This window comes from Oncorhynchus kisutch, linkage group LG21, assembly GCF_002021735.2.
Source record: "Oncorhynchus kisutch isolate 150728-3 linkage group LG21, Okis_V2, whole genome shotgun sequence".
NCBI lineage: Eukaryota > Metazoa > Chordata > Actinopteri > Salmoniformes > Salmonidae > Oncorhynchus > Oncorhynchus kisutch.
In genome coordinates, this window is record NC_034194.2 from 6,978,114 (window position 1) to 7,003,661 (window position 25,548).

Consider the following 25,548-nt stretch of genomic DNA (forward strand, 5'->3'; position numbering starts at 1 on the left):
AGAATTGTCAACATTGTGGGATCAACATAGTTGGTTCCCCTGTAGAATTGTCAACATTGTGGGATCAACAGAGTTGTTTCCCCTGTAGAATTGTCCACATTGTGGGATCAACAGAGTTGTTTCCCCTGTAGAATTGCCAACATTGTGGGATCAACAGAGTTGTTTTCCCCTGTAGAATTGCCAACATTGTGGGATCAACGGAGTTGTTTTCCACTGTAGAATTGCCAACATTGTGGGATCAACAGAGTTGTTTTCCCCTGTAGAATTGTCAACATTGTGGGATAAACAGTTAAGAGTTGTTTCCCCTGTAGTATTGCCAACATTGTGGGATCAACAGTTAGAGTTGTTTCCCACTGTATAATTGCCAACATTGTGGGATCAACAGAGTTGTTTCCCCTGTAGAATTGTCAACATTGTGGGATCAACAGAGTTGTTTCCCCTGTAGAATTGTCAACATTGTGGGATCAACATAGTTGTTTCCCCTGTAGAATTGTCAACATTGTGGGATCAACAGAGTTGTTTCCCCTGTAGAATTGTCCACATTGTGGGATCAACAGAGTTGTTTTCCCCTGTAGAATTGTCAACATTGTGGGATCAACAGAGTTGTTTTCCTGTAGAATTGTCAACATTGCGGGATGAACAGAGTTGTTTCCCCCTGTAGAATTGCCAACATTGTGGGATCAAGAGAGTTGTTTTCCCCTGTAGAATTGTCAACATTGTGGGATAAACATTTAGAGTTGTTTCCCCTGTAGAATTGCCAACATTGTGGGATCAACAGAGTTGTTTCCCACTGTATAATTGCCAACATTGTGGGATAAACAGAGTTGTTTTCCCCTGTAGAACTGTCAACATTGTGGGATAAACAGAGTTGTTTCCCTTGTAGAATTGTCAACATAGTGGGATCAACATAGTTGTTTTCCGCTGTAGAAGTGTCCACATTGTGGGATCAACAGAGTTGTTTTCCCTGTAGAATTTCCAACATTGTGGGATCAACAGAGTTGTTTTCCCCTGTAGAATTTCCAACATTGTGGGATCAACAGAGTTGCTTTCCCCTATAGAATTGTCAACCTTGTGGGATCAACAGAGTTGTTTTCCCCTGTAGTATTTCCAACATTGTGGGATCAACAGAGTTGTTTTCCCCTGTAGAATTGTCAACATTGTGAGATCAACATAGTTGTTTTCCAATGTAGAATTGCCAACATTGTGGGATCAACAGAGTTGTTTCGCACTGTATAATTGCCAACATTGTGGGATCAAGAGAGCTGTTTTCCCCTGTAGAATTGTCAACATTGTGGGATAAACATTTAGAGTTGTTTCCCCCTTAGAATTGCCAACATTGTGGGATCAACAGAGTTGTTTCCCACTGTATAATTGCAAACATTGTGGGATAAACAGAGTTGTTTCCCCTGTAGAATTGCCAACATTGTGGGATCAACAGAGTTGTTTCGCACTGTATAATTGCCAACATTGTGGGATCAACAGAGTTGTTTTCCCTGTAGAATTGTCAAAATTGCGGGATGAACAGAGTTGTTTCCCCCTGTAGAATTGCCAACATTGTGGGATCAAGAGAGCTGTTTTCCCCTGTAGAATTGTCAACATTGTGGGATAAACATTTAGAGTTGTTTCCCCTTTAGAATTGCCAACATTGTGGGATCAACAGAGTTGTTTCCCACTGTATAATTGCAAACATTGTGGGATAAACAGAGTTGTTTCCCCTGTAGAATTGCCAACATTGTGGGATCAACAGAGTTGTTTTCCCCTGTAGAATTGTCAACATTGTGGGATAAACATTTAGAGTTGTTTCCCCTGTAGAATTGCCAACATTGTGGGATCAACAGAGTTGTTTCCCCCTGTATAATTGCCAACATTGTGGGATAAACAGAGTTGTTTCCCTTGTAGAATTGTCAACATAGTGGGATCAACATAGTTGTTTTCCGCTGTAGAAGTGTCCACATTGTGGGATCAACAGAGTTGTTTTCCCTGTAGAATTTCCAACATTGTGGGATCAACAGAGTTGCTTTCCCCTGTAGAATTTCCAACATTGTGGGATCAACAGAGTTGCTTTCCCCTATAGAATTGTCAACCTTGTGGGATCAACAGAGTTGTTTTCCCCTGTAGTATTTCCAACATTGTGGGATCAACAGAGTTGTTTTCCCCTGTAGAATTGTCAACATTGTGAGATCAACATAGTTGTTTTCCAATGTAGAATTGCCAACATTGTGGGATCAACAGAGTTGTTTCGCACTGTATAATTGCCAACATTGTGGGATCAAGAGAGCTGTTTTCCCCTGTAGAATTGTCAACATTGTGGGATAAACATTTAGAGTTGTTTCCCCTTTAGAATTGCCAACATTGTGGGATCAACAGAGTTGTTTCCCACTGTATAATTGCAAACATTGTGGGATAAACAGAGTTGTTTCCCCTGTAGAATTGCCAACATTGTGGGATCAACAGAGTTGTTTCGCACTGTATAATTGCCAACATTGTGGGATCAACAGAGTTGTTTTCCCTGTAGAATTGTCAAAATTGCGGGATGAACAGAGTTGTTTCCCCCTGTAGAATTGCCAACATTGTGGGATCAAGAGAGCTGTTTTCCCCTGTAGAATTGTCAACATTGTGGGATAAACATTTAGAGTTGTTTCCCCTTTAGAATTGCCAACATTGTGGGATCAACAGAGTTGTTTCCCACTGTATAATTGCAAACATTGTGGGATAAACAGAGTTGTTTCCCCTGTAGAATTGCCAACATTGTGGGATCAACAGAGTTGTTTTCCCCTGTAGAATTGTCAACATTGTGGGATAAACATTTAGAGTTGTTTCCCCTGTAGAATTGCCAACATTGTGGGATCAACATAGTTGTTTCCCACTGTATAATTGCCAACATTGTGGGATAAACAGAGTTGTTTTCCCCTGTAGAACTGTCAACATTGTGGGATAAACAGAGTTGTTTCCCTTGTAGAATTGTCAACATAGTGGGATCAACATAGTTGTTTTCCGCTGTAGAAGTGTCCACATTGTGGGATCAACAGAGTTGTTTTCCCTGTAGAATTTCCAACATTGTGGGATCAACAGAGTTGTTTCGCACTGTATAATTGCCAACATTGTGGGATCAACAGAGTTGTTTTCCCTGTAGAATTGTCAAAATTGCGGGATGAACAGAGTTGTTTCCCCCTGTAGAATTGCCAACATTGTGGGATCAACAGAGTTGTTTTCCCCTGTAGAATTGCCAACATTGTGGGATCAACAGAGTTGTTTTCCCCTGTAGAATTGTCAACATTGTGGGATCAACATAGTTGGTTCCCCTGTAGAATTGTCAACATTGTGGGATCAACAGAGTTGTTTCCCCTGTAGAATTGTCCACATTGTGGGATCAACAGAGTTGTTTCCCCTGTAGAATTGCCAACATTGTGGGATCAACAGAGTTGTTTTCCCCTGTAGAATTGCCAACATTGTGGGATCAACGGAGTTGTTTTCCACTGTAGAATTGCCAACATTGTGGGATCAACAGAGTTGTTTTCCCCTGTAGAATTGTCAACATTGTGGGATAAACAGTTAAGAGTTGTTTCCCCTGTAGTATTGCCAACATTGTGGGATCAACAGTTAGAGTTGTTTCCCACTGTATAATTGCCAACATTGTGGGATCAACAGAGTTGTTTCCCCTGTAGAATTGTCAACATTGTGGGATCAACAGAGTTGTTTCCCCTGTAGAATTGTCAACATTGTGGGATCAACATAGTTGTTTCCCCTGTAGAATTGTCAACATTGTGGGATCAACAGAGTTGTTTCCCCAGTAGAATTATCCACATTGTGGGATCAACAGAGTTGTTTTCCCCTGTAGAATTGTCAACATTGTGGGATCAACAGAGTTGTTTTCCTGTAGAATTGTCAACATTGCGGGATGAACAGAGTTGTTTCCCCCTGTAGAATTGCCAACATTGTGGGATCAAGAGAGTTGTTTTCCCCTGTAGAATTGTCAACATTGTGGGATAAACATTTAGAGTTGTTTCCCCTGTAGAATTGCCAACATTGTGGGATCAACAGAGTTGTTTCCCACTGTATAATTGCCAACATTGTGGGATAAACAGAGTTGTTTTCCCCTGTAGAACTGTCAACATTGTGGGATAAACAGAGTTGTTTCCCTTGTAGAATTGTCAACATAGTGGGATCAACATAGTTGTTTTCCGCTGTAGAAGTGTCCACATTGTGGGATCAACAGAGTTGTTTTCCCTGTAGAATTTCCAACATTGTGGGATCAACAGAGTTGTTTTCCCCTGTAGAATTTCCAACATTGTGGGATCAACAGAGTTGCTTTCCCCTATAGAATTGTCAACCTTGTGGGATCAACAGAGTTGTTTTCCCCTGTAGTATTTCCAACATTGTGGGATCAACAGAGTTGTTTTCCCCTGTAGAATTGTCAACATTGTGAGATCAACATAGTTGTTTTCCAATGTAGAATTGCCAACATTGTGGGATCAACAGAGTTGTTTCGCACTGTATAATTGCCAACATTGTGGGATCAAGAGAGCTGTTTTCCCCTGTAGAATTGTCAACATTGTGGGATAAACATTTAGAGTTGTTTCCCCTTTAGAATTGCCAACATTGTGGGATCAACAGAGTTGTTTCCCACTGTATAATTGCAAACATTGTGGGATAAACAGAGTTGTTTCCCCTGTAGAATTGCCAACATTGTGGGATCAACAGAGTTGTTTCGCACTGTATAATTGCCAACATTGTGGGATCAACAGAGTTGTTTTCCCTGTAGAATTGTCAAAATTGCGGGATGAACAGAGTTGTTTCCCCCTGTAGAATTGCCAACATTGTGGGATCAAGAGAGCTGTTTTCCCCTGTAGAATTGTCAACATTGTGGGATAAACATTTAGAGTTGTTTCCCCTTTAGAATTGCCAACATTGTGGGATCAACAGAGTTGTTTCCCACTGTATAATTGCAAACATTGTGGGATAAACAGAGTTGTTTCCCCTGTAGAATTGCCAACATTGTGGGATCAACAGAGTTGTTTTCCCCTGTAGAATTGTCAACATTGTGGGATAAACATTTAGAGTTGTTTCCCCTGTAGAATTGCCAACATTGTGGGATCAACAGAGTTGTTTCCCACTGTATAATTGCCAACATTGTGGGATAAACAGAGTTGTTTTCCCCTGTAGAACTGTCAACATTGTGGGATAAACAGAGTTGTTTCCCTTGTAGAATTGTCAACATAGTGGGATCAACATAGTTGTTTTCCGCTGTAGAAGTGTCCACATTGTGGGATCAACAGAGTTGTTTTCCCTGTAGAATTTCCAACATTGTGGGATCAACAGAGTTGTTTTCCCCTGTAGAATTTCCAACATTGTGGGATCAACAGAGTTGCTTTCCCCTATAGAATTGTCAACCTTGTGGGATCAACAGAGTTGTTTTCCCCTGTAGTATTTCCAACATTGTGGGATCAACAGAGTTGTTTTCCCCTGTAGAATTGTCAACATTGTGAGATCAACATAGTTGTTTTCCAATGTAGAATTGCCAACATTGTGGGATCAACAGAGTTGTTTCGCACTGTATAATTGCCAACATTGTGGGATCAAGAGAGCTGTTTTCCCCTGTAGAATTGTCAACATTGTGGGATAAACATTTAGAGTTGTTTCCCCTTTAGAATTGCCAACATTGTGGGATCAACAGAGTTGTTTCCCACTGTATAATTGCAAACATTGTGGGATAAACAGAGTTGTTTCCCCTGTAGAATTGCCAACATTGTGGGATCAACAGAGTTGTTTCGCACTGTATAATTGCCAACATTGTGGGATCAACAGAGTTGTTTTCCCTGTAGAATTGTCAAAATTGCGGGATGAACAGAGTTGTTTCCCCCTGTAGAATTGCCAACATTGTGGGATCAAGAGAGCTGTTTTCCCCTGTAGAATTGTCAACATTGTGGGATAAACATTTAGAGTTGTTTCCCCTTTAGAATTGCCAACATTGTGGGATCAACAGAGTTGTTTCCCACTGTATAATTGCAAACATTGTGGGATAAACAGAGTTGTTTCCCCTGTAGAATTGCCAACATTGTGGGATCAACAGAGTTGTTTTCCCCTGTAGAATTGTCAACATTGTGGGATAAACATTTAGAGTTGTTTCCCCTGTAGAATTGCCAACATTGTGGGATCAACATAGTTGTTTCCCACTGTATAATTGCCAACATTGTGGGATAAACAGAGTTGTTTTCCCCTGTAGAACTGTCAACATTGTGGGATAAACAGAGTTGTTTCCCTTGTAGAATTGTCAACATAGTGGGATCAACATAGTTGTTTTCCGCTGTAGAAGTGTCCACATTGTGGGATCAACAGAGTTGTTTTCCCTGTAGAATTTCCAACATTGTGGGATCAACAGAGTTGTTTTCCCCTGTAGAATTTCCAACATTGTGGGATCAACAGAGTTGCTTTCCCCTATAGAATTGTCAACCTTGTGGGATCAACAGAGTTGTTTTCCCCTGTAGTATTTCCAACATTGTGGGATCAACAGAGTTGTTTTCCCCTGTAGAATTGTCAACATTGTGAGATCAACATAGTTGTTTTCCAATGTAGAATTGCCAACATTGTGGGATCAACAGAGTTGTTTCGCACTGTATAATTGCCAACATTGTGGGATCAAGAGAGCTGTTTTCCCCTGTAGAATTGTCAACATTGTGGGATAAACATTTAGAGTTGTTTCCCCTTTAGAATTGCCAACATTGTGGGATCAACAGAGTTGTTTCCCACTGTATAATTGCAAACATTGTGGGATAAACAGAGTTGTTTCCCCTGTAGAATTGCCAACATTGTGGGATCAACAGAGTTGTTTCGCACTGTATAATTGCCAACATTGTGGGATCAACAGAGTTGTTTTCCCTGTAGAATTGTCAAAATTGCGGGATGAACAGAGTTGTTTCCCCCTGTAGAATTGCCAACATTGTGGGATCAAGAGAGCTGTTTTCCCCTGTAGAATTGTCAACATTGTGGGATAAACATTTAGAGTTGTTTCCCCTTTAGAATTGCCAACATTGTGGGATCAACAGAGTTGTTTCCCACTGTATAATTGCAAACATTGTGGGATAAACAGAGTTGTTTCCCCTGTAGAATTGCCAACATTGTGGGATCAACAGAGTTGTTTTCCCCTGTAGAATTGTCAACATTGTGGGATAAACATTTAGAGTTGTTTCCCCTGTAGAATTGCCAACATTGTGGGATCAACAGAGTTGTTTCCCACTGTATAATTGCCAACATTGTGGGATAAACAGAGTTGTTTTCCCCTGTAGAACTGTCAACATTGTGGGATAAACAGAGTTGTTTCCCTTGTAGAATTGTCAACATAGTGGGATCAACATAGTTGTTTTCCGCTGTAGAAGTGTCCACATTGTGGGATCAACAGAGTTGTTTTCCCTGTAGAATTTCCAACATTGTGGGATCAACAGAGTTGTTTTCCCCTGTAGAATTTCCAACATTGTGGGATCAACAGAGTTGCTTTCCCCTATAGAATTGTCAACCTTGTGGGATCAACAGAGTTGTTTTCCCCTGTAGTATTTCCAACATTGTGGGATCAACAGAGTTGTTTTCCCCTGTAGAATTGTCAACATTGTGAGATCAACATAGTTGTTTTCCAATGTAGAATTGCCAACATTGTGGGATCAACAGAGTTGTTTCGCACTGTATAATTGCCAACATTGTGGGATCAAGAGAGCTGTTTTCCCCTGTAGAATTGTCAACATTGTGGGATAAACATTTAGAGTTGTTTCCCCTTTAGAATTGCCAACATTGTGGGATCAACAGAGTTGTTTCCCACTGTATAATTGCAAACATTGTGGGATAAACAGAGTTGTTTCCCCTGTAGAATTGCCAACATTGTGGGATCAACAGAGTTGTTTCGCACTGTATAATTGCCAACATTGTGGGATCAACAGAGTTGTTTTCCCTGTAGAATTGTCAAAATTGCGGGATGAACAGAGTTGTTTTCCCCTGTAGTATTTCCAACATTGTGGGATCAACAGAGTTGTTTTCCCCTGTAGAATTGTCAACATTGTGAGATCAACATAGTTGTTTTCCAATGTAGAATTGCCAACATTGTGGGATCAACAGAGTTGTTTCGCACTGTATAATTGCCAACATTGTGGGATCAAGAGAGCTGTTTTCCCCTGTAGAATTGTCAACATTGTGGGATAAACATTTAGAGTTGTTTCCCCTTTAGAATTGCCAACATTGTGGGATCAACAGAGTTGTTTCCCACTGTATAATTGCAAACATTGTGGGATAAACAGAGTTGTTTCCCCTGTAGAATTGCCAACATTGTGGGATCAACAGAGTTGTTTCGCACTGTATAATTGCCAACATTGTGGGATCAACAGAGTTGTTTTCCCTGTAGAATTGTCAAAATTGCGGGATGAACAGAGTTGTTTCCCCCTGTAGAATTGCCAACATTGTGGGATCAAGAGAGCTGTTTTCCCCTGTAGAATTGTCAACATTGTGGGATAAACATTTAGAGTTGTTTCCCCTTTAGAATTGCCAACATTGTGGGATCAACAGAGTTGTTTCCCACTGTATAATTGCAAACATTGTGGGATAAACAGAGTTGTTTCCCCTGTAGAATTGCCAACATTGTGGGATCAACAGAGTTGTTTTCCCCTGTAGAATTGTCAACATTGTGGGATAAACATTTAGAGTTGTTTCCCCTGTAGAATTGCCAACATTGTGGGATCAACAGAGTTGTTTCCCACTGTATAATTGCCAACATTGTGGGATAAACAGAGTTGTTTTCCCCTGTAGAACTGTCAACATTGTGGGATAAACAGAGTTGTTTCCCTTGTAGAATTGTCAACATAGTGGGATCAACATAGTTGTTTTCCGCTGTAGAAGTGTCCACATTGTGGGATCAACAGAGTTGTTTTCCCTGTAGAATTTCCAACATTGTGGGATCAACAGAGTTGTTTTCCCCTGTAGAATTTCCAACATTGTGGGATCAACAGAGTTGCTTTCCCCTATAGAATTGTCAACCTTGTGGGATCAACAGAGTTGTTTTCCCCTGTAGTATTTCCAACATTGTGGGATCAACAGAGTTGTTTTCCCCTGTAGAATTGTCAACATTGTGAGATCAACATAGTTGTTTTCCAATGTAGAATTGCCAACATTGTGGGATCAACAGAGTTGTTTCGCACTGTATAATTGCCAACATTGTGGGATCAAGAGAGCTGTTTTCCCCTGTAGAATTGTCAACATTGTGGGATAAACATTTAGAGTTGTTTCCCCTTTAGAATTGCCAACATTGTGGGATCAACAGAGTTGTTTCCCACTGTATAATTGCAAACATTGTGGGATAAACAGAGTTGTTTCCCCTGTAGAATTGCCAACATTGTGGGATCAACAGAGTTGTTTCGCACTGTATAATTGCCAACATTGTGGGATCAACAGAGTTGTTTTCCCTGTAGAATTGTCAAAATTGCGGGATGAACAGAGTTGTTTCCCCCTGTAGAATTGCCAACATTGTGGGATCAAGAGAGCTGTTTTCCCCTGTAGAATTGTCAACATTGTGGGATAAACATTTAGAGTTGTTTCCCCTTTAGAATTGCCAACATTGTGGGATCAACAGAGTTGTTTCCCACTGTATAATTGCAAACATTGTGGGATAAACAGAGTTGTTTCCCCTGTAGAATTGCCAATATTGTGGGATCAACAGAGTTGTTTTCCCCTGTAGAATTGTCAACATTGTGGGATAAACATTTAGAGTTGTTTCCCCTGTAGAATTGCCAACATTGTGGGATCAACATAGTTGTTTCCCACTGTATAATTGCCAACATTGTGGGATAAACAGAGTTGTTTTCCCCTGTAGAACTGTCAACATTGTGGGATAAACAGAGTTGTTTCCCTTGTAGAATTGTCAACATAGTGGGATCAACATAGTTGTTTTCCGCTGTAGAAGTGTCCACATTGTGGGATCAACAGAGTTGTTTTCCCTGTAGAATTTCCAACATTGTGGGATCAACAGAGTTGTTTTCCCCTGTAGAATTTCCAACATTGTGGGATCAACAGAGTTGCTTTCCCCTATAGAATTGTCAACCTTGTGGGATCAACAGAGTTGTTTTCCCCTGTAGTATTTCCAACATTGTGGGATCAACAGAGTTGTTTTCCCCTGTAGAATTGTCAACATTGTGAGATCAACATAGTTGTTTTCCAATGTAGAATTGCCAACATTGTGGGATCAACAGAGTTGTTTCGCACTGTATAATTGCCAACATTGTGGGATCAAAGAGAGCTGTTTTCCCCTGTAGAATTGTCAACATTGTGGGATAAACATTTAGAGTTGTTTCAACTTTAGAATTGCCAACATTGTGGGATCAACAGAGTTGTTTCCCACTGTATAATTGCAAACATTGTGGGATAAACAGAGTTGTTTCCCCTGTAGAATTGCCAACATTGTGGGATCAACAGAGTTGTTTCGCACTGTATAATTGCCAACATTGTGGGATCAACAGAGTTGTTTTCCCTGTAGAATTGTCAAAATTGCGGGATGAACAGAGTTGTTTCCCCCTGTAGAATTGCCAACATTGTGGGATCAAGAGAGCTGTTTTCCCCTGTAGAATTGTCAACATTGTGGGATAAACATTTAGAGTTGTTTCCCCTTTAGAATTGCCAACATTGTGGGATCAACAGAGTTGTTTCCCACTGTATAATTGCAAACATTGTGGGATAAACAGAGTTGTTTCCCCTGTAGAATTGCCAACATTGTGGGATCAACAGAGTTGTTTTCCCCTGTAGAATTGTCAACATTGTGGGATAAACATTTAGAGTTGTTTCCCCTGTAGAATTGCCAACATTGTGGGATCAACAGAGTTGTTTCCCACTGTATAATTGCCAACATTGTGGGATAAACAGAGTTGTTTTCCCCTGTAGAACTGTCAACATTGTGGGATAAACAGAGTTGTTTCCCTTGTAGAATTGTCAACATAGTGGGATCAACATAGTTGTTTTCCGCTGTAGAAGTGTCCACATTGTGGGATCAACAGAGTTGTTTTCCCTGTAGAATTTCCAACATTGTGGGATCAACAGAGTTGTTTTCCCCTGTAGAATTTCCAACATTGTGGGATCAACAGAGTTGCTTTCCCCTATAGAATTGTCAACCTTGTGGGATCAACAGAGTTGTTTTCCCCTGTAGTATTTCCAACATTGTGGGATCAACAGAGTTGTTTTCCCCTGTAGAATTGTCAACATTGTGAGATCAACATAGTTGTTTTCCAATGTAGAATTGCCAACATTGTGGGATCAACAGAGTTGTTTCGCACTGTATAATTGCCAACATTGTGGGATCAAGAGAGCTGTTTTCCCCTGTAGAATTGTCAACATTGTGGGATAAACATTTAGAGTTGTTTCCCCTTTAGAATTGCCAACATTGTGGGATCAACAGAGTTGTTTCCCACTGTATAATTGCAAACATTGTGGGATAAACAGAGTTGTTTCCCCTGTAGAATTGCCAACATTGTGGGATCAACAGAGTTGTTTCGCACTGTATAATTGCCAACATTGTGGGATCAACAGAGTTGTTTTCCCTGTAGAATTGTCAAAATTGCGGGATGAACAGAGTTGTTTCCCCCTGTAGAATTGCCAACATTGTGGGATCAAGAGAGCTGTTTTCCCCTGTAGAATTGTCAACATTGTGGGATAAACATTTAGAGTTGTTTCCCCTTTAGAATTGCCAACATTGTGGGATCAACAGAGTTGTTTCCCACTGTATAATTGCAAACATTGTGGGATAAACAGAGTTGTTTCCCCTGTAGAATTGCCAACATTGTGGGATCAACAGAGTTGTTTTCCCCTGTAGAATTGTCAACATTGTGGGATAAACATTTAGAGTTGTTTCCCCTGTAGAATTGCCAACATTGTGGGATCAAAAGAGTTGTTTCCCACTGTATAATTGCCAACATTGTGGGATAAACAGAGTTGTTTTCCCCTGTAGAACTGTCAACATTGTGGGATAAACAGAGTTGTTTCCCTTGTAGAATTGTCAACATAGTGGGATCAACATAGTTGTTTTCCGCTGTAGAAGTGTCCACATTGTGGGATCAACAGAGTTGTTTTCCCTGTAGAATTTCCAACATTGTGGGATCAACAGAGTTGTTTTCCCCTGTAGAATTTCCAACATTGTGGGATCAACAGAGTTGCTTTCCCCTATAGAATTGTCAACCTTGTGGGATCAACAGAGTTGTTTTCCCCTGTAGTATTTCCAACATTGTGGGATCAACAGAGTTGTTTTCCCCTGTAGAATTGTCAACATTGTGAGATCAACATAGTTGTTTTCCAATGTAGAATTGCCAACATTGTGGGATCAACAGAGTTGTTTCGCACTGTATAATTGCCAACATTGTGGGATCAAGAGAGCTGTTTTCCCCTGTAGAATTGTCAACATTGTGGGATAAACATTTAGAGTTGTTTCCCCTTTAGAATTGCCAACATTGTGGGATCAACAGAGTTGTTTCCCACTGTATAATTGCAAACATTGTGGGATAAACAGAGTTGTTTCCCTTGTAGAATTGTCAACATAGTGGGATCAACATAGTTGTTTTCCGCTGTAGAAGTGTCCACATTGTGGGATCAACAGAGTTGTTTTCCCTGTAGAATTTCCAACATTGTGGGATCAACAGAGTTGTTTTCCCCTGTAGAATTTCCAACATTGTGGGATCAACAGAGTTGCTTTCCCCTATAGAATTGTCAACCTTGTGGGATCAACAGAGTTGTTTTCCCCTGTAGTATTTCCAACATTGTGGGATCAACAGAGTTGCTTTCCCCTATAGAATTGTCAACCTTGTGGGATCAACAGAGTTGTTTTCCCCTGTAGTATTTCCAACATTGTGGGATCAACAGAGTTGTTTTCCCCTGTAGAATTGTCAACATTGTGAGATCAACATAGTTGTTTTCCAATGTAGAATTGCCAACATTGTGGGATCAACAGAGTTGTTTCGCACTGTATAATTGCCAACATTGTGGGATCAAGAGAGCTGTTTTCCCCTGTAGAATTGTCAACATTGTGGGATAAACATTTAGAGTTGTTTCCCCTTTAGAATTGCCAACATTGTGGGATCAACAGAGTTGTTTCCCACTGTATAATTGCAAACATTGTGGGATAAACAGAGTTGTTTCCCCTGTAGAATTGCCAACATTGTGGGATCAACAGAGTTGTTTCGCACTGTATAATTGCCAACATTGTGGGATCAACAGAGTTGTTTTCCCTGTAGAATTGTCAAAATTGCGGGATGAACAGAGTTGTTTCCCCCTGTAGAATTGCCAACATTGTGGGATCAAGAGAGCTGTTTTCCCCTGTAGAATTGTCAACATTGTGGGATAAACATTTAGAGTTGTTTCCCCTTTAGAATTGCCAACATTGTGGGATCAACAGAGTTGTTTCCCACTGTATAATTGCAAACATTGTGGGATAAACAGAGTTGTTTCCCCTGTAGAATTGCCAACATTGTGGGATCAACAGAGTTGTTTTCCCCTGTAGAATTGTCAACATTGTGGGATAAACATTTAGAGTTGTTTCCCCTGTAGAATTGCCAACATTGTGGGATCAACATAGTTGTTTCCCACTGTATAATTGCCAACATTGTGGGATAAACAGAGTTGTTTTCCCCTGTAGAACTGTCAACATTGTGGGATAAACAGAGTTGTTTCCCTTGTAGAATTGTCAACATAGTGGGATCAACATAGTTGTTTTCCGCTGTAGAAGTGTCCACATTGTGGGATCAACAGAGTTGTTTTCCCTGTAGAATTTCCAACATTGTGGGATCAACAGAGTTGTTTTCCCCTGTAGAATTTCCAACATTGTGGGATCAACAGAGTTGCTTTCCCCTATAGAATTGTCAACCTTGTGGGATCAACAGAGTTGTTTTCCCCTGTAGTATTTCCAACATTGTGGGATCAACAGAGTTGTTTTCCCCTGTAGAATTGTCAACATTGTGAGATCAACATAGTTGTTTTCCAATGTAGAATTGCCAACATTGTGGGATCAACAGAGTTGTTTCGCACTGTATAATTGCCAACATTGTGGGATCAAGAGAGCTGTTTTCCCCTGTAGAATTGTCAACATTGTGGGATAAACATTTAGAGTTGTTTCAACTTTAGAATTGCCAACATTGTGGGATCAACAGAGTTGTTTCCCACTGTATAATTGCAAACATTGTGGGATAAACAGAGTTGTTTCCCCTGTAGAATTGCCAACATTGTGGGATCAACAGAGTTGTTTCGCACTGTATAATTGCCAACATTGTGGGATCAACAGAGTTGTTTCCCACTGTATAATTGCAAACATTGTGGGATAAACAGAGTTGTTTCCCCTGTAGAATTGCCAACATTGTGGGATCAACAGAGTTGTTTCGCACTGTATAATTGCCAACATTGTGGGATCAACAGAGTTGTTTTCCCTGTAGAATTGTCAAAATTGCGGGATGAACAGAGTTGTTTCCCCCTGTAGAATTGCCAACATTGTGGGATCAAGAGAGCTGTTTTCCCCTGTAGAATTGTCAACATTGTGGGATAAACATTTAGAGTTGTTTCCCCTTTAGAATTGCCAACATTGTGGGATCAACAGAGTTGTTTCCCACTGTATAATTGCAAACATTGTGGGATAAACAGAGTTGTTTCCCCTGTAGAATTGCCAACATTGTGGGATCAACAGAGTTGTTTTCCCCTGTAGAATTGTCAACATTGTGGGATAAACATTTAGAGTTGTTTCCCCTGTAGAATTGCCAACATTGTGGGATCAACAGAGTTGTTTCCCACTGTATAATTGCCAACATTGTGGGATAAACAGAGTTGTTTTCCCCTGTAGAACTGTCAACATTGTGGGATAAACAGAGTTGTTTCCCTTGTAGAATTGTCAACATAGTGGGATCAACATAGTTGTTTTCCGCTGTAGAAGTGTCCACATTGTGGGATCAACAGAGTTGTTTTCCCTGTAGAATTTCCAACATTGTGGGATCAACAGAGTTGTTTTCCCCTGTAGAATTTCCAACATTGTGGGATCAACAGAGTTGCTTTCCCCTATAGAATTGTCAACCTTGTGGGATCAACAGAGTTGTTTTCCCCTGTAGTATTTCCAACATTGTGGGATCAACAGAGTTGTTTCGCACTGTATAATTGCCAACATTGTGGGATCAAGAGAGCTGTTTTCCCCTGTAGAATTGTCAACATTGTGGGATAAACATTTAGAGTTGTTTCCCCTTTAGAATTGCCAACATTGTGGGATCAACAGAGTTGTTTCCCACTGTATAATTGCAAACATTGTGGGATAAACAGAGTTGTTTCCCCTGTAGAATTGCCAACATTGTGGGATCAACAGAGTTGTTTCGCACTGTATAATTGCCAACATTGTGGGATCAACAGAGTTGTTTTCCCTGTAGAATTGTCAAAATTGCGGGATGAACAGAGTTGTTTCCCCCTGTAGAATTGCCAACATTGTGGGATCAAGAGAGCTGTTTTCCCCTGTAGAATTGTCAACATTGTGGGATAAACATTTAGAGTTGTTTCCCCTTTAGAATTGCCAACATTGTGGGATCAACAGAGTTGTTTCCCACTGTATAATTGCAAACATTGTGGGATAAACAGAGTTGTTTCCCCTGTAGAATTGCCAACATTGTGGGATCAACAGAGTTGTTTTCCCCTGTAGAATTGTCAACATTGTGGGATAAACATTTAGAGTTGTTTCCCCTGTAGAATTGCCAACATTGTGGGATCAAAAGAGTTGTTTCCCACTGTATAATTGCCAACATTGTGGGATAAACAGAGTTGTTTTCCCCTGTAGAACTGTCAACATTGTGGGATAAACAGAGTTGTTTCCCTTGTAGAATTGTCAACATAGTGGGATCAACATAGTTGTTTTCCGCTGTAGAAGTGTCCACATTGTGGGATCAACAGAGTTGTTTTCCCTGTAGAATTTCCAACATTGTGGGATCAACAGAGTTGTTTTCCCCTGTAGAATTTCCAACATTGTGGGATCAACAGAGTTGCTTTCCCCTATAGAATTGTCAACCTTGTGGGATCAACAGAGTTGTTTTCCCCTGTAGTATTTCCAACATTGTGGGATCAACAGAGTTGTTTTCCCCTGTAGAATTGTCAACATTGTGAGATCAACATAGTTGTTTTCCAATGTAGAATTGCCAACATTGTGGGATCAACAGAGTTGTTTCGCACTGTATAATTGCCAACATTGTGGGATCAAGAGAGCTGTTTTCCCCTGTAGAATTGTCAACATTGTGGGATAAACATTTAGAGTTGTTTCCCCTTTAGAATTGCCAACATTGTGGGATCAACAGAGTTGTTTCCCACTGTATAATTGCAAACATTGTGGGATAAACAGAGTTGTTTCCCTTGTAGAATTGTCAACATAGTGGGATCAACATAGTTGTTTTCCGCTGTAGAAGTGTCCACATTGTGGGATCAACAGAGTTGTTTTCCCTGTAGAATTTCCAACATTGTGGGATCAACAGAGTTGTTTTCCCCTGTAGAATTTCCAACATTGTGGGATCAACAGAGTTGCTTTCCCCTATAGAATTGTCAACCTTGTGGGATCAACAGAGTTGTTTTCCCCTGTAGTATTTCCAACATTGTGGGATCAACAGAGTTGTTTTCCCCTGTAGAATTGTCAACATTGTGAGATCAACATAGTTGTTTTCCAATGTAGAATTGCCAACATTGTGGGATCAACAGAGTTGTTTCGCACTGTATAATTGCCAACATTGTGGGAACAAGAGAGCTGTTTTCCCCTGTAGAATTGTCAACATTGTGGGATAAACATTTAGAGTTGTTTCCCCTTTAGAATTGCCAACATTGTGGGATCAACAGAGTTGTTTCCCACTGTATAATTGCAAACATTGTGGGATAAACAGAGTTGTTTCCCCTGTAGAATTGCCAACATTGTGGGATCAACAGAGTTGTTTCGCACTGTATAATTGCCAACATTGTGGGATCAACAGAGTTGTTTTCCCTGTAGAATTGTCAAAATTGCGGGATGAACAGAGTTGTTTCCCCCTGTAGAATTGCCAACATTGTGGGATCAAGAGAGCTGTTTTCCCCTGTAGAATTGTCAACATTGTGGGATAAACATTTAGAGTTGTTTCCCCTTTAGAATTGCCAACATTGTGGGATCAACAGAGTTGTTTCCCACTGTATAATTGCAAACATTGTGGGATAAACAGAGTTGTTTCCCCTGTAGAATTGCCAACATTGTGGGATCAACAGAGTTGTTTTCCCCTGTAGAATTGTCAACATTGTGGGATAAACATTTAGAGTTGTTTCCCCTGTAGAATTGCCAACATTGTGGGATCAAAAGAGTTGTTTCCCACTGTATAATTGCCAACATTGTGGGATAAACAGAGTTGTTTTCCCCTGTAGAACTGTCAACATTGTGGGATAAACAGAGTTGTTTCCCTTGTAGAATTGTCAACATAGTGGGATCAACATAGTTGTTTTCCGCTGTAGAAGTGTCCACATTGTGGGATCAACAGAGTTGTTTTCCCTGTAGAATTTCCAACATTGTGGGATCAACAGAGTTGTTTTCCCCTGTAGAATTTCCAACATTGTGGGATCAACAGAGTTGCTTTCCCCTATAGAATTGTCAACCTTGTGGGATCAACAGAGTTGTTTTCCCCTGTAGTATTTCCAACATTGTGGGATCAACAGAGTTGTTTTCCCCTGTAGAATTGTCAACATTGTGAGATCAACATAGTTGTTTTCCAATGTAGAATTGCCAACATTGTGGGATCAACAGAGTTGTTTCGCACTGTATAATTGCCAACATTGTGGGATCAAGAGAGCTGTTTTCCCCTGTAGAATTGTCAACATTGTGGGATAAACATTTAGAGTTGTTTCCCCTTTAGAATTGCCAACATTGTGGGATCAACAGAGTTGTTTCCCACTGTATAATTGCAAACATTGTGGGATAAACAGAGTTGTTTCCCCTGTAGAATTGCCAACATTGTGGGATCAACAGAGTTGTTTCGCACTGTATAATTGCCAACATTGTGGGATCAACAGAGTTGTTTTCCCTGTAGAATTGTCAAAATTGCGGGATGAACAGAGTTGTTTCCCCCTATAGAATTGCCAACATTGTGGGATCAAGAGAGCTGTTTTCCCCTGTAGAATTGTCAACATTGTGGGATAAACATTTAGAGTTGTTTCCCCTTTAGAATTGCCAACATTGTGGGATCAACAGAGTTGTTTCCCACTGTATAATTGCAAACATTGTGGGATAAACAGAGTTGTTTCCCCTGTAGAATTGCCAACATTGTGGGATCAACAGAGTTGTTTTCCCCTGTAGAATTGTCAACATTGTGGGATCAACAGAGTTGTTTTCCCCTGTAGAATTTCCAACATTGTGGGATCAACAGAGTTGTTTTCCCCTGTAGAATTGCCAACATTGTGGGATCAACAGAGTTGTTTCGCCCTGTAGAATTGTCAACATTGTGGGATCAACAGAGTTGTTTTCCCTGTAGAATTGTCAAAAATGTGGTATCAACATTGATAGTTGTTTCCCCTGTAGAATTGCCAACATTGTGGGATCAACAGAGTTGTTTCGCACTGTATAATTGCCAACATTGTGGGATCAACAGAGTTGTTTTCCCTGTAGAATTGTCAAAATTGCGGGATGAACAGAGTTGTTTCCCCCTGTAGAATTGCCAACATTGTGGGATCAAGAGAGCTGTTTTCCCCTGTAGAATTGTCAACATTGTGGGATAAACATTTAGAGTTGTTTCCCCTTTAGAATTGCCAACATTGTGGGATCAACAGAGTTGTTTCCCACTGTATAATTGCAAACATTGTGGGATAAACAGAGTTGTTTCCCCTGTAGAATTGCCAACATTGTGGGGTCAACAGAGTTGTTTTCCCCTGTAGAATTGTCAACATTGTGGGATAAACATTTAGAGTTGTTTCCCCTGTAGAATTGCCAACATTGTGGGATCAACAGAGTTGTTTCCCACTGTAGAACTGTCAACATTGTGGGATAAACAGAGTTGTTTCCCTTGTAGAATTGTCAACATAGTGGGATCAACATAGTTGTTTTCCGCTGTAGAAGTGTCCACATTGTGGGATCAACAGAGTTGTTTTCCCTGTAGAATTTCCAACATTGTGGGATCAACAGAGTTGTTTTCCCCTGTAGAATTTCCAACATTGTGGGATCAACAGAGTTGCTTTCCCCTATAGAATTGTCAACCTTGTGGGATCAACAGAGTTGTTTTCCCCTGCAGTATTTCCAACATTGTGGGATCAACAGAGTTGTTTTCCCCTGTAGAATTGTCAACATTGTGAGATCAACATAGTTGTTTTCCAATGTAGAATTGCCAACATTGTGGGATCAACAGAGTTGTTTCGCACTGTATAATTGCCAACATTGTGGGATCAAGAGAGCTGTTTTCCCCTGTATAATTGCAAACATTGTGGGATCAACAGAGTTGTTTCCCACTGTATAATTGCAAACATTGTGGGATAAACAGAGTTGTTTCCCCTGTAGAATTGCCAACATTGTGGGATCAACAGAGTTGTTTCGCACTGTATAATTGCCAACATTGTGGGATCAACAGAGTTGTTTTCCCTGTAGAATTGTCAAAATTGCGGGATGAACAGAGTTGTTTCCCCCTGTAGAATTGCCAACATTGTGGGATCAAGAGAGCTGTTTTCCCCTGTAGAATTGTCAACATTGTGGGATAAACATTTAGAGTTGTTTCCCCTTTAGAATTGCCAACATTGTGGGATCAACAGAGTTGTTTCCCACTGTATAATTGCAAACATTGTGGGATAAACAGAGTTGTTTCCCCTGTAGAATTGCCAACATTGTGGGATCAACAGAGTTGTTTTCCCCTGTAGAATTGTCAACATTGTGGGATCAACAGAGTTGTTTTCCCCTGTAGAATTTCCAACATTGTGGGATCAACAGAGTTGTTTTCCCCTGTAGAATTGTCAACATTGTGGGATCAACAGAGTTGGTTTCCCTGTAGAATTGTCAAAAATGTGGTATCAACATTGATAGTTGTTTCCCCTGTAGAATTGCCAACATTGTGGGATCAACAGAGTTGTTTCGCACTGTATAATTGCCAACATTGTGGGATCAACAGAGTTGTTTTCCCTGTAGAATTGTCAAAATTGCGGGATGAACAGAGTTGTTTCCCCCTGTAGAATTGCCAACATTGTGGGATCAAGAGAGCTGTTTTCCCCTGTAGAATTGTCAACATTGTGGGATAAACATTTAGAGTTGTTTCCCCTTTAGAATTGCCAACATTGTGGGATCAACAGAGTTGTTTCCCACTGTATAATTGCAAACATTGTGGGATAAACAGAGTTGTTTCCCCTGTAGAATTGTCAAAAATGTGGTATCAACATTGATAGTTGTTTCCCCTGTAGAATTGTCAACATTGTGGGATCAACAGAGTTGTTTTCCCTGTAGAATTGTCAAAAATGTGGTATCAACATTGATAGTTGTTTCCCCTGTAGAATTGTCAACATTGTGGGATCAACATAGTTGTTTTCCCCTGTAGAATTGCCAACATTGTGGGATCAACAGAGTTGTTTCCCACTGTATAATTGCAAACATTGTGGGATAAACAGAGTTGTTTCCCCTGTAGAATTGCCAACATTGTGGGATCAACAGAGTTGTTTTCCCCTGTAGAATTGTCAACATTGTGGGATCAACAGAGTTGTTTTCCCCTGTAGAATTTCCAACATTGTGGGATCAACAGAGTTGTTTTCCCCTGTAGAATTGCCAACATTGTGGGATCAACAGAGTTGTTTTCCCCTGTAGAATTGTCAACATTGTGGGATCAACATAGTTGGTTCCCCTGTAGAATTGTCAACATTGTGGGATCAACAGAGTTGTTTCCCCTGTAGAATTGTCCACATTGTGGGATCAACAGAGTTGTTTCCCCTGTAGAATTGCCAACATTGTGGGATCAACAGAGTTGTTTTCCCCTGTAGAATTGCCAACATTGTGGGATCAACGGAGTTGTTATCCACTGTAGAATTGCCAACATTGTGGGATCAACAGAGTTGTTTTCCCCTGTAGAATTGTCAACATTGTGGGATAAACAGTTAAGAGTTGTTTCCCCTGTAGTATTGCCAACATTGTGGGATCAACAGTTAGAGTTGTTTCCCACTGTATAATTGCCAACATTGTGGGATCAACAGAGTTGTTTCCCCTGTAGAATTGTCAACATTGTGGGATCAACAGAGTTGTTTCCCCTGTAGAATTGTCAACATTGTGGGATCAACATAGTTGTTTCCCCTGTAGAATTGTCAACATTGTGGGATCAACAGAGTTGTTTCCCCTGTAGAATTGTCCACATTGTGGGATCAACAGAGTTGTTTCCCCTGTAGAATTGCCAACATTGTGGGATCAACAGAGTTGTTTTCCCCTGTAGAATTGCCAACATTGTGGGATCAACGGAGTTGTTTTCCACTGTAGAATTGACAACATTGTGGGATCAACAGAGTTGTTTTCCCCTGTAGAATTGTCAACATTGTGGGATAAACAGTTAAGAGTTGTTTCCCCTGTAGAATTGTCAACATTGTGGTATCAACATTGAGAGTTGTTTCCCCTGTAGAATTACCAACATTGTGGGATCAACAGAGTTGTTTTCCCTGTAGAATTTCCAACATTGTGGGATCAACAGAGTTGCTTTCCCCTGTAGAATTGTCAACATTGTGGGATCAACAGAGTTGTTTTCCCCTGTAGAATTGTCAACATTGTGGGATCAACAGAGTTGTTTTCCCCTGTAGTATTTCCAACATTGTGGGATCAACAGAGTTGTTTTCCCATGTAGAATTGCCAACATTGTGGGATAAACAGAGTTGTTTTCCCCTGTAGAATTGTCAACATTGTGGGATAAACAGTTAAGAGTTGTTTCCCCTGTAGAATTGCCAACATTGTGGGATCAACAGAGTTGTTTCCCTTGTAGAATTGTCAACATAGTGGGATCAACAGTGTTGTTTTCCTTGTAGAATTGTCAACATTGTGGTATCAACATTGAGAGTTGTTTCCCCTGTAGAATTACCAACATTGTGGGATCAACAGAGTTGTTTTCCCCTGTAGAATTGTCAACATTGTGGGATCAACATAGTTGTTTCCCCTGTAGAATTGTCAACATTGTGGGATCAACAGAGTTGTTTCCCCTGTAGAATTGTCCACATTGTGGGATCAACAGAGTTGTTTCCCCTGTAGAATTGCCAACATTGTGGGATCAACAGAGTTGTTTTCCCCTGTAGAATTGCCAACATTGTGGGATCAACGGAGTTGTTTTCCACTGTAGAATTGCCAACATTGTGGGATCAACAGAGTTGTTTTCCCCTGTAGAATTGTCAACATTGTGGGATAAACAGTTAAGAGTTGTTTCCCACTGTATAATTGCCAACATTGTGGGATCAACAGAGTTGTTTCCCCTGTAGAATTGTCAACATTGTGGGATCAACAGAGTTGTTTTCCCTGTAGAATTGTCAACATTGTGGGATCAACAGAGTGGTTTCCCCTGTAGAATTGCCAACATTGTGGAATCAACAGAGTTGTTTCCCACTGTAGAATTGTCAACATTGTGGGATCAACAGAGTTGTTTTTCCCCTGTAGAATTGCCAACATTGTGGGATCAAAGAGTTGTTTTCCTTGTAGAATTGTCAACATTGTGGTATCAACATTGAGAGTTGTTTCCCCTGTAGAATTACCAACATGGTGGGATCAACAGAGTTGTTTTCCCCTGTAGAATTGTCAACATTGTGGGATCAACATAGTTGTTTTCTGCTGTAGAAGTGTCCACATTGTGGGATCAACAGAGTTGTTTTCCCTGTAGAATTGCCAACATTGTGGGATCAACAGAGTTGTTTTCCCCTGTAGAAGTGTCAACATTGTGGGATCAACAGAGTTGTTTCCCCTGTAGAATTTCCAACGTTGTGGGATCAACAGAGTTGTTTCCCACTGTATAATTGCCAACATTGTGGGATCAACATAGTTGTTTTCCAATGTAGAATTGCCAACATTGTGGGATCAACAGAATTGTTTCCCCACTGTAGAATTGTCAACATTGTGGGATCAACAGAGTTGTTTTCCCCTGTATAATTGCCAACATTGTGGGATCAAGAGAGTTGTTTTCCCCTGTAGAATTGTCAACATTGCGGGATGAACAGAGTTGTTTCCCCCTGTTGAATTGCCAACATTGTGGGATCAAGAGAGTTGTTTTCCCTGTAGAATTGTCAACATTGCGGGATGAACAGAGTTCTTTCCCCCTGTTGAATTGCCAACATTGTGGGATCAAGAGAGTTGTTTTCCCCTGTAGAATTGTCAACATTGTGGGATCAAAATCATCAACAGACGCACAAGATAAAAAGTGGTCGCTAAGTGCGAAAAATACTTCTGGAAAACTACACCATTTGTAGTCTAAGCCTTTGGGACAAGCCTGGGGTTTAATGGAAGTCATCAAACTACAGCCTATATCTTGTTGTTCAATTTTATGTCAATTCAATAAATGGAAAGCAATATTTATAATCCATTAGGCTATCCTATAACTATAAAACGAGCAGTTTTCCACTACCATTCATACTTTCAGCCAGCTGAGCAAGAAAAACAAAGTTTCTACTGAAACTTTTCTAACTGTTCTAGTTTTAACCTGAGGTTTCCAGTTTACTGGGAATGTTCTTTCTTAGTTGGCTGTGTATACTTGGAAGCCGATGCACACACAATACACACACAAATGCATACAAAAAGAAGCACATAATATGCACACGCGCACACACACAGAAATCAGGCAGTGTGTAGGTAGGCAGTATCTGATGAAGGCAGAAAGAGAAGTACAGGAACCAGAGATTGCAGGCGGTCAATGAGGGATCCCTCATCCCTCCTTCCATTCTCTTTCATTTCAGAGCAATGTAATTGCTATTGTTGTGGAGCCTTTGATTTCTTGACTTATTACTGATGGCCATGATGTGTGTGTGTGTGTTCCCGTGTGTGCTGGCATATGTGTGTGTGTCGATATAGGAGCATGTGTGTTTCTAAAGGTAGAGATGCACTATTAATGGGCTAGCGTAGGGTATAGAGCAAAACGTTGTCTCTATTTGACTGCTACCTCCACCATCACTAGGCAGCGTCCAATGCTAATCAGATAGCAGAGTGCTAGGATAGCTAGAAGCCCAGCCAATGTATGGTGTTCATTAGAAAGGCCCCAGGGACAAGAGAGTCTGTAGCATACATTCTAGCACATTCCACCACCACAGCCCACATATGAGATCAACAACATTCATGTCATTTCAGATGTGACTTTGTTTTTGTTTACTGCTTGTTATTCCTTGCTACGTCTAGCTAAGGCTGTCAACGACAGTGATGCAAGGCATAGCCACTTCCTCCCTCCCCCTCAGTCATCATTCACTCCCTTGAACAGATCTGAGACAACAAGGCAGGTGTAAGTAACAGCTCCTCCTAGTTTCTACCATATTGCTTTCACCTAACCAGATCTGTCAAGGGGACTGAATGGGGAGGCCAGAAGGGAGGAGCATGTTTTTGGAATGAAATGCATGGAATGAAATGTTTTTGATAGCATTCACTGATAAATCTGCACACATCCAGAAACGCTGGTATACTGAATTACTAAATGTCTCAATATGACAACAAATACAAGCATTAAAGGTATAATCTGCAATATTTACAGCTGTCCAATGACAATTTAAATAAATGATATACTGTATACCCATATATTGTAGGTTATAAAAGAGTGGGTACATTTCCCCAGCCCCATCTCTCATCTTCATTAAGAATCAAGAGCCACTATCCAAATCAGGATAGTGGCTTTGATGACACTCACCTTCCTTTGTTTGGTGGAATCCAACTTTACCAGCCAGTAAGAGGCCACTTTGGGTTTGTGGTACTTCCAGTTGTCTAGTATCTGAGAGATAAAAGCACAGAATAAAATCAACAATCTGCAACAATAACTCAACAATTACTGTATTATTCACCAGTTGGGACATTGTGCAAAGAGGAGTAGCCTTTGAACAAGAACTTAAGATCCCCCCGCAGCATTTTGCAAAGAAAGAAGACAAAAATTAAAATGATCTCCTTTTCCTATATGTGTGTGTGTGTGTGTGTGTGTTTCTCTCTTTCTCTAGCTTTCTCTCTCTCACTCATCCCCCTGTTCTCAGCAATCAGCTCATGGAAGCAAAAAAAAACATTTCTCTCCCATTTCTATTCTCCCTCTCCATCTCATCCCTCATTTTCTGCAATCAGCCCATGGAGCCGGCGGGGTATTGTTACTCAAGTATTCAAACAGTTCAGGGTCTGCATTTGCATTGAGCCTTGGAAACTAAATCAATGTCTTGCGGTAGAGACGCCGGGAACTGCGAACAAGGCCGGCTGCAACCGAATAGGCCTTTTCATCCAAGACGCACAACCCCAAAAAATATTCTATAGACCCGGCCGCCTCAGACCACCGCACCTTTTCACAGTCTATGGCCGTCTGTCAATCTGTGGAGTCTGGTGTTAGGACGGTTATAATTGACCTGCATTTTTTATTTTCTTCTTTTATG

At 40.6% G+C, this 25,548-nt stretch overlaps 1 protein-coding gene across 2 annotated transcripts in view; it reads right to left on the reverse strand.

Annotated features, from left to right (window-relative positions):
- Positions 1 to 25,548, reverse strand: part of ttll7 (tubulin tyrosine ligase-like family, member 7) — a 182,376-nt gene that overhangs the window by 54,433 nt on the left and 102,395 nt on the right. For both annotated transcript variants that reach the window (XM_020455543.2, XM_031800718.1), the window contains exon 18: positions 24,831 to 24,911. In XM_020455543.2, coding sequence (XP_020311132.1) covers positions 24,831 to 24,911 — 81 coding nt within the window. The remainder of the gene's footprint in view (positions 1 to 24,830; positions 24,912 to 25,548) is intronic.